The following is an 8,835-nucleotide window of genomic DNA, read 5'->3' on the forward strand; positions in this document are numbered from 1 at the left end:
AGTCTCCTAACTGGACCAGAACCGTTCAGTTTTCCAAACGGAAATGAAAAACCTGGAGGACTCCATCCGTAACCTGGAATGGGAGTCCTCCAGCGGACTAAGACATTCGAAAATGTTCCTCAGAACATACGACCGAGAAAAATCAAAGATTTTCCTTGATTTAAGTAAGAACAATCTTCGGTCTCCTCAACGAGCACCTTAGTAGATTGAAGCTGAAACACAATTGCAGATTCTGTGGGGAAAATGGGGAAACACCAGAACATCTTATCACTAAGTGCGCCGAGACGACAACCGTTCATGCCATAAACTTTGGTATGGGTGATATCGAAGATGGCGAGCTGGCTTCTCTGGAGCCCTTTCAGATACTGGCTTTTGTCAAAGCCCTGAGACTGTATGATGACTTATAACCCGTTATAATTGAAGAAAGGGGAACACACAATCGATCTGTAAGGTCGCGGTGATGTGGTGATTAATTGTATACGATATACGATGATTTTGTATAGTGCATATTTTGAATTATAAATTTTGCTCTTTTTCTTAGCATATCTGTTGTATCTAAACTGCCTACTACACTCAAATACAAAAAAAATGCAACGAATAAATTTTTTCTTAAATTTAAAGTTTTTTATTTTTGTTATTTTTAGCCCTATTTTTATGATTTTTTTTAGCTAACTGTATACAATTATATCAACTTTAATTCGTAAACTAAGTTTCTTATAAACCTCAGTATTTGGCATATTATACAGGGTTTATCGAGGGGCTGTTTTTTACCCTAACTTTAAAACACCCTGTGCAATAATTTCGTGTATAAATTTTCCTAAAATATAATTTTACGGTCAGAACCATGACTTCTGAGCATTTTGTTTTTTGATTCATGTCAATTCATGGTTTGGTTAAGCATCATCATCATCATCATTTAGCTTATACCGTCCACTGCTGAACAAAAGCCTCCCTTAACTCTAGCCATTTCCTTCTATTTTGTGCCACTTGAATCCAGTTTCCAGCCACCCTCTTAATGTCATCTGTCCATCGACTAGGAGGTCGTCCTCTGCTTCTATAGGCCTCGTGTCTCGGTCTCCATTCCACAAGCCTCTTTGTCCACCGTCCATCTCTCATCCTAGCCACATGTCCTGCCCAATTCCATTTAAGATGTAAGACGGATATCACCGCATCTCTTACTTCTGTTCGATTTCGTATTGTATGATTGGGCATTTTATCTCTGAGTGTAACTCCCAACATAACCTTTCCATTTTCCGTTGCATGACCTGTATCCTATGTATGTTCTTTTTTGTCAAAGTAAGCGTTTCAGCTCCATACGTGAGGACAGGCAAGACACACTGGTTAAAGATCTTTCTTCTTAAACATATAGGAATATCAGATCTCAGTATATGCCTTAGTTTGCCAAATGCCGTCCACGACAAACCTATTCTTCGTAGAATTTCGTGGGTCTGATTATCCCTTCTAATACCGATCTCATGCCCTAAGTATTTATTATATATATATATATATATATATATATATATATATATATATATATATATATATATATATATATATATATATATATATATATATATATATATATATATATGCACTTGTTCCAAAGGTATGTTTAGAATTTAGAATGAGTGGGAGGGGGGTTAATCACTTCGACCTTACAGATCCATTGTGTCCCCTTTTCTTGAATCATAACTCATCATACAGTCCCAGGGCTTTGACAAAAGCCAGTATCTGGGACGGTTTTATAGAGGGTAGTTCTCCATCTCCAATATCAGTCGTACCAAAATTCATGGCACGAATGGTTGTCGTCTCGGCGCACTCAGTGATGAGGTGTACTGGTGTTTCCCCATCTTCCCCACAGAACCTGCATTCGCCGTTTCTTCTTAGTTTCAATCTACTGAGGTGTTCATTGAGGAGACAGTGTCCTGTTAAAAACCCCTTGACAATCCGAAGATTGTTCTTACTCAGACCCAGGAAGATCTGTGATTTTTCTTGATCATAAGCCCTCAGAAACTTCTTCGAGTGTCTTAGACCATTGCAAGATTTCCATGCCAGGTTGCGGATGGAATCTTCCAAGTTCTTGAGTTCCGCCTTGAGTTGGTTACCACTTGGAAAGCAGAACGGTTCTGGTCCAGTTAGTGGAGTGTTCGCTCCTTTCCTAGCTAGATTATTTGCTTTTCATTGCCTTCTATCCCTTGGTGAGCAGGCACCCAGTGTAGGAGGACTTTGTTTTCTTTGCCCTAATTTATTCAGCCTCTCTATGCATTCTTTGACCAATTTCGAATTGATTGATACTGAGTTGATCGCCTTTAACGCTGCTTGACTATCAGATAAGATGGCTATTTCTTGTTTCCGATAGTTCCTATCTAAGATAAGTTGTACGCATCTCTCGATAGCGTAGATTTCTGCCTGTAGGATACTAGGGTAAGTGCCCATTGGTTCGGAGTAATTAGCTCTCGGCCCAAACACTCCGATCCCTGTTCCCGTATTGGTTTTGGAAGCATCAGTATACCAAGTTATGGTATGGTCAAGTTATGGTATACCAAGTAAAGGTATGTTATTAATGTTTAAATTTCCACTTAGTACTAGGTTTGTCATGTATTGTGTCTTTGACAAGTTAATTTTCAAACCGACTTTTTCCGAAGCATAATTCAGCATATCCAGCATATTCTGTGCCTCCTGTATGTTGTCTGTTATTAAAATAATGTCATCTGCAAAACAGAGATGATTTATCAATTTGCCATCGATGTTAATTCCTGTTGAATCCCAGTTTATCATTTTTAACATACTTTCTAGCACAGCAACGAATAGTTTAGGGGACAGTGTGTCGCCTTGTCTTACCCCTCGATCGATATTGAATTTGTCTGTGCATTGATTTGTCGATATTCTGACGTTTGCCGTGGCATTATCATATATATGTCTTATGATTGAGGAGTATCGATGATCGATGCGACTCTCACTTAGTGTCTCTAGAAGCTTCCACTGGTCTACCGAATCGAAGGCCTTCTCGAAATCCACGAAGACAAGCATTAGTGGTCTATTATACTTAATGCATTTCTCGATAAGGACCTTGACTGTTAGAAGATGGTCATGACTCTATTACCAGTCCATCGTCGCCGGCAGCTCTGTTGTTTCTCATATCTCTAAGGGCACTGATAATTTCTTCCTCGGTTATTTCTGGAATTTCTTCCGACCCCTGATTTATTACCTTTCGGATGTCGGTTCTGATCCCCTGCTGTTTTGATGTGTAAAGTTCTTGATAGAAAAGTTTAATAGAGTGTAGGATTTCCTGTTTGTGTGTTACTATGTTGCCGTGCATATCCTTGATCTTTTGTATTTCTTTTCTTCCCATTGTACTATTTCTCAATACCTTCAAACTTTGATTCTTCTCTATGACGTTCCTAATTTTTTCCTAATTTTTAGAGCGAAATGAACTAATCACGATTAATTTGCAATTTTTTCAATTATCATTACTTTCTGATGTAATTTTTTTAATATGACGAGATGGTTTTGGTGACTATTGTAACGTCAAACTCCGCTACATTCGATACTCTGTAGTAAATTAAAAAAAAACGTTATAGAAAGTTTAATAAATATTAATAACGATAACTCAACTAACTGTAATACTCAAATATACAAACTGGTTATTTAGGTTATTTTTTAAATAACCTAATAATACTTTCTTCCCCTACGAGATGCGAGACCTTGACGTTGGTGGGGAAGCTCCCGGCCAGGGCACCGGAGGGGACCCCTCTTGCGCTCTGGCTAGGTCTAAGGAGCATCTCAATGTCTTGTCCCTGGCTGTAGTGTCGTGGCCAGGGAACTGCATCAAGACATAAAAACGATGCCGGACGGGACCTCCTTCGGGACTTAACGTCCGTCATACCGTAAGTCTCTCTTAGGAGAGACATGGGGGCTTTGGCTTTACTGTCTGAGCCGCGTGGATGAGGTACCACTATAAAAACCCCCCAAATCCTACGGTATAGTGCGCGCCAAAGGGATGGATGGTCGGGGGGAAACCCGACCACTAGCGACTAACCTGGGATACCGGGCGACCTCCCAGCTCATAAATGCCTAGTCACGGTATTGCGGGGCTCTGCCGTGATGGTCGTTTCTTTCCCCTGCTACTCGTGGGATCATTATATGGACCAAGAAAGCAAAAAACCCAATGACGAGGATGGATCAAACCGTCCCGATCCTTCTCCTAAGGAGGAGGAAACTAAGGAGCGTGGGACTATTCCTACCCCAAACAACTCACCTCAGCCGGATCAGGAAACAGAGGGGCCCAGATCCCCCTCGCCTGAGAAGGCAGAAGGTGAACCTCCTTTCGGGGTCTCCAAGCAATTGGAGAAATTATCCCTGGAAAAGAAAAGGTTTGCAGGGGCGACAAGAAAGCTCCTCTCAAGACTTCTCAAGGGCGGAATGCCCTATGAGACCGCTCTGCAGACGATTCTGCAGCGACAAGCGGAGAAACAAAGGGCACAGATAAGTGGGGGTACCTCTTCCGGGAAGAGACAAATCAACCCGGAGGAGAATAAACCTCACACTGGTGCTCCTAATGCTAGCAAGCGCATCCGCTCGGATGCAAGCACGCCTGAACAGAGCGCTAAGAAGCCTTGTAGGGAGGGCGCAAGAAGCTACGTGGAAGCCGCTGGGGAAATAAGGGTTGGAGTAATCCGACCTAACCACCCAGAGAACAGCCTATCCACCGAGCAACTCTTGTTGTTGAAACGTGCCATTATGAAGGCCGTGGACGCAAGCACAGAGGAAGGACTACAGGTACGCTTCCAAGGCTGCTCGATTCGGCCTGGATGGCTGCTTGTAATCTGTGCCGACGAGACCAGCGCTGCGTGGTTAGAAAGGATGGTCAACGACCTTTCGCCATGGCAGGGCATGGAACTCAGGGCAGTAAGGGGGCGGGATATACCCAAGCCTCATGTCTGTACGGCCTACATTCCCGATGATGAGCCTGGAGAACGGCTCAGAGGGGATGTTGTGCTGAACAGACTTAGAAGAATGAATCTTAGCCTGCTAACTCAGGAGTGGAGAATCCTCCACCAGAGTGATGCAGGGCCGGGACAAACCTGGACCTTTGCGGTTGATGAGAGATCCATGGATCTCCTTCGCCGCAACGGATTCAGGGCCTACTTTGGGTTTGGGCAGATTACCTTCCGACCCAGAGATAAGGAAAATGAAACCAATACGGAGCAGACCAGGGCGTCAGTCTCGGGAGATGGTGGGGACCATCCTACAGCCTCTCGGGTGACGACTGACGCCACGAGGTCTGGCAACACCCAGAGGGAGAGAGCTGGAGGCAAAGTAGTGGCACGGAAAAACCCGGCCATGAAAGGGTCTAAAGCTAAACCCTCTGGAGCCTCGGGGAAGCCTGGCAACTCGAGTGGGAACAAACCCACCCGGAAAGGCAGGCGGAACGAATGTAGGTTTCCCACCAAAAGGGGACGTAGACCCCCTGACGGTGGGAGCAAAACCTAAATTTGACTACTGCAGGGATGGCTGCAGCAGTCAAATGTATACAAATTAACCTGCAACATGCCAAGGCCGCCTCTAACGTCCTTGGCAGAAGGTTCAAGAAGGAGGACGTGCATCTCGCCTTCATTCAAGAACCCTGGGTTAACTCAGGCCGCGTATGTGGCCTTGGGGACGCAGAGGGTAGGCTAATTACCGCCCCTGGAGTAACCAGACCTAGGGCATGCATTTTAGTAAAAAAGAGCGTGCACTCTTTTAACCTTTATAGGTTCTGCTGTCAGGATGTGGTGGCGGTACATATCAAGATCCCAGCGGGGAGGAGCGGAGGGGGAGTGGAGTTCATTGCCTGCTCAGCATATTTCCCGGGAGACAAGACAGCGGATTTACCTCCTCCAAGAAAGTGAGAGAACTAATCTCCTTCTGCAAGAGGAAAAACCTACAGCTGGTGATAGGATGCGACGCCAACGGCCACAACGAGGCATGGGGAAGCACGGACACCAACTTCAGAGGTGAGTTAATTCTTAATTACTTAATAGGTGAAGGGTTAGTAGTTAATAACATAGGCTCCGAACCAACCTTTGTTACTTGTAACAGGAAAGAGGTTTTAGACATTACGGTCAGCTCTAATTACTTGAGCAATAGGATATCCAATTGGAGGGTATCATCTGAGCCATCGTGCTCGGATCATAGACACATACAGTTTGAAATAAGCGTAGGTGAAAGAACTCTCCTGCAATATAGGGATCCTAAGTGCACAGATTGGGAAGGATACAACCGCTCACTCGTGCATCTGCTGGAACCCACAATTGCAAAAGTGAGAGATCGCGACGAGATCGAGATTGCAGCGGAGCAACTGCGATGTGCAATTATAACGGTTTATAGTGAAAACTGTCCACTTAAAACAAAGAAGGATAATAGAAAGTCCTCTTGGTGGAACAACAAACTGGACAAAAGAAGAAAAGAAGTGCGGCAGCTTTTTAACCGCGCTAAAGTGTCAGGTAACTGGGAAACTTATCGTGCGACGTTGGCGGAGTACAATAAGGAAATAAGACGGGCGAAGAGAGAGTCCTGGAGAAGGTTCTGTGGGAGTCTGGTCGATCTACCTCAAAGCACCAGAATTCACAAGATTCTCTCAAAAGAACCAGTGAATGAGCTAGGGACGATACAGCGCCCCGACGGTAATTTCACAGAGTCCAGGAAAGAAACGCTACAGATTTTGGCCCAAAAACACTTCCCAGGCTGCTTGATACTAGGTGATGAAGAGCTACCCCCGATACTCATGCGTCGTAAAACCGGCCCAAAAAGAGGATTGGGAGATAGCGAAGAAAGTAATCACCTATAGGGGAGACTAAAGGGGCGATCGAAAGTTTCGACCCATTCAAATCCCCAGGAGAGGACGGAGTGTTTCCGGCCTTATTGCAGAAGGCTGAGAACATTATCGTCCCTCGCTTATTAAGAATTTTAGGGCAAGTCTGGCATGGTCACACCTGCCAGCTGACTGGACGAGAGCAAGGTGGTATACATACCGAAACTGGGGAAACAAAACCTACAACCTGGCTCATATCGACCAATAAGCCTTACATCATTTCTGCTGAAGACTCTGGAGAAGATATTGGATGGACACATTAGGGGGAGGATTCTTACGTCTAATCCCTGAATGTCCGACAATATGCTTATCAACAGGGAAAATCAACAGAGCTGGCCCTCAACAATTTGGTAGGGAAATTAAGAGTACCTTTGATCGCAAAGAAATTGCGGTAGGGATATTCCTAGATATTGAGGGAGCATTCAACAATGTCACCCCTCAATCGCTCCTAGGCGCTGTGAAAGCACGAGGAGTCGAAGCTACCATAACTGAATGGATTGAGCAAATGCTCAAAAATCGAGTAGCAACGACCTCGCTCAGTGGTGAGTCCGTTAGGTTTGTTCCGGGCAGGGGATGCCCGCAAGGAGGAGTTCTCTCTCCTCTTCTGTGGACCCTGTTAGCGGACGACCTGATTGCCATCTGGTCGTCCGCTAACAGAATCACAAGAAACTCCCTCCCTCACTGCATCCCCAGAACTACTCGAACCACCACTGAGCAGGTCGCCACTCGGTACGAGCATTTGCTCAATCCTCGTGCTTCGACTCAGCTTTTAAAGCGATTGAGGGGTGACATTGACCCCTCAATATCTAGGAATATCCCTACCGCAATTTCTTTGCGATCAATCATCGATGCATACGAGGTTGAAGCACAGGCATATGCGGACGACCTGGTGATCCTAGTAAAAGGACACAAAGAGGAGGACATCTCCTCAAAAATACAGGAAATCCTAGATGCAATTCACGGCTGGTGCACACTGGAACAATTAAGTGTAAACCCACAGAAAACCGTGATCATACCATTCACCAGAAGAAGGAAAACAGACAAACTGAAACTGCCCATTCTTCTTGGTGAGACAATTCCGTTTGCGGAGGAAGTTAAGTATCTGGGATTAAACCTGGACACAAAAAATTAGCTGGACCTCTCATCTGGAAAAAACATCAAAAAAGGCTTGCTATGCTCTATGGGCATGCCGCCGAATTTGTGGTAGAAACTGGGGATTAAACCCCAAAAATATGTACTGGCTATACGTGACGGCCATCAGACCTATTATCACGTATGGTGCAGTTGCCTGGTGGCAGAAAGCCAACCAAATAACGGCAAAGAATAAATTGTCGAAATTACAACGACAAGCATGCTTAGCGGTGACTGGTGCCTTCCATTCCACGCCGTCAAAAGCTATGGAAACCCTACTCGATCTACCTCCTCTTCAAATTCTTTTGGAAAGAGAGGCGAGATGGAGCTACATATAGGTTTCTAAATATAGCACGAGGAAGCCAAGGAACAATTATGTTCATACAAAACCGGCTAGTAGAAGAACTACAGTCGGATGAGATTATGGGAATGATCTCGGATCTTACACCACCAGTCCAACTCTTGGCGCGCACCTACAACGTCCTGTTTCCGAACAGGGACGAGTGGGATAAGCCGGGAAACGGCTTATTACGTGCGGAAATGTGTTGGTACACGGACGGATCCAAAAACGAAAAGGATCTGGCGCAGGAATTTACTGCAGCAGTCCAAAGACTGAGATCTACCACAGTCTTGGAAAACACACCACGATCTTCCAAGCTGAGCTATATGCTATTGAAACCTGTGTGCAACTGCTGGTAGAACAGCAATACACCGGGAAAACAATATGCATATTTTCGGATAGTCAAGCTGCGCTGAAAGCACTTGAGGCAACGAAAAGCACGTCTATGACGATTCTTCATTGTAAGAAACTACTCAATATACTGGGAGATAGGAACAAAGTGTCGCTAATA

The 8,835-nt window shown here is 44.7% G+C and overlaps 2 protein-coding genes across 2 annotated transcripts; both read left to right on the forward strand.

The window, feature by feature from the left end:
* Positions 1–4,104: 4,104 nt before the first annotated feature.
* LOC115887450 lies at positions 4,105–5,493 on the forward strand. Its single transcript, XM_030906880.1, has one exon. It carries the CDS (start codon positions 4,105–4,107, stop codon positions 5,491–5,493), a length of 1,389 nt encoding a protein of 462 aa, XP_030762740.1.
* Positions 5,494–5,550: 57 nt separating this feature from the next.
* Positions 5,551–7,116, forward strand: LOC115887451. The gene is made up of 3 exons (XM_030906881.1): positions 5,551–5,670; positions 5,756–6,815; positions 6,953–7,116. The coding sequence occupies exons 1-3, from the start codon at positions 5,551–5,553 to the stop codon at positions 7,114–7,116; spliced, it is 1,344 nt and encodes a 447-aa protein (XP_030762741.1).
* The last annotated feature ends 1,719 nt before the right edge of the window (positions 7,117–8,835 follow it).

This window comes from Sitophilus oryzae, unplaced genomic scaffold (genome assembly GCF_002938485.1).
Source record: "Sitophilus oryzae breed Bouriz unplaced genomic scaffold, Soryzae_2.0 scaffold_575_pilon_pilon, whole genome shotgun sequence".
In the NCBI taxonomy this organism is placed as follows: domain Eukaryota; kingdom Metazoa; phylum Arthropoda; class Insecta; order Coleoptera; family Curculionidae; genus Sitophilus; species Sitophilus oryzae.

Excerpts from the sequence above, each read along its gene's own strand:
- LOC115887451 (XM_030906881.1), top strand. The coding sequence starts at position 5,551 with ATGCCAAGGCCGCCTCTAACGTCCTTGGCAGAAGGTTCAAGAAGGAGG. Across the intron at positions 5,671-5,755 it reads TGGCCTTGGGGACGCAGAGG|GTTCTGCTGTCAGGATGTGG; the intron begins GTAGGCTAATTA and ends TAACCTTTATAG. Across the intron at positions 6,816-6,952 it reads ATTGGGAGATAGCGAAGAAA|GGCAAGTCTGGCATGGTCAC; the intron begins GTAATCACCTAT and ends TAAGAATTTTAG.
- LOC115887450 (XM_030906880.1), top strand. The coding sequence starts at position 4,105 with ATGGTCGTTTCTTTCCCCTGCTACTCGTGGGATCATTATATGGACCAA.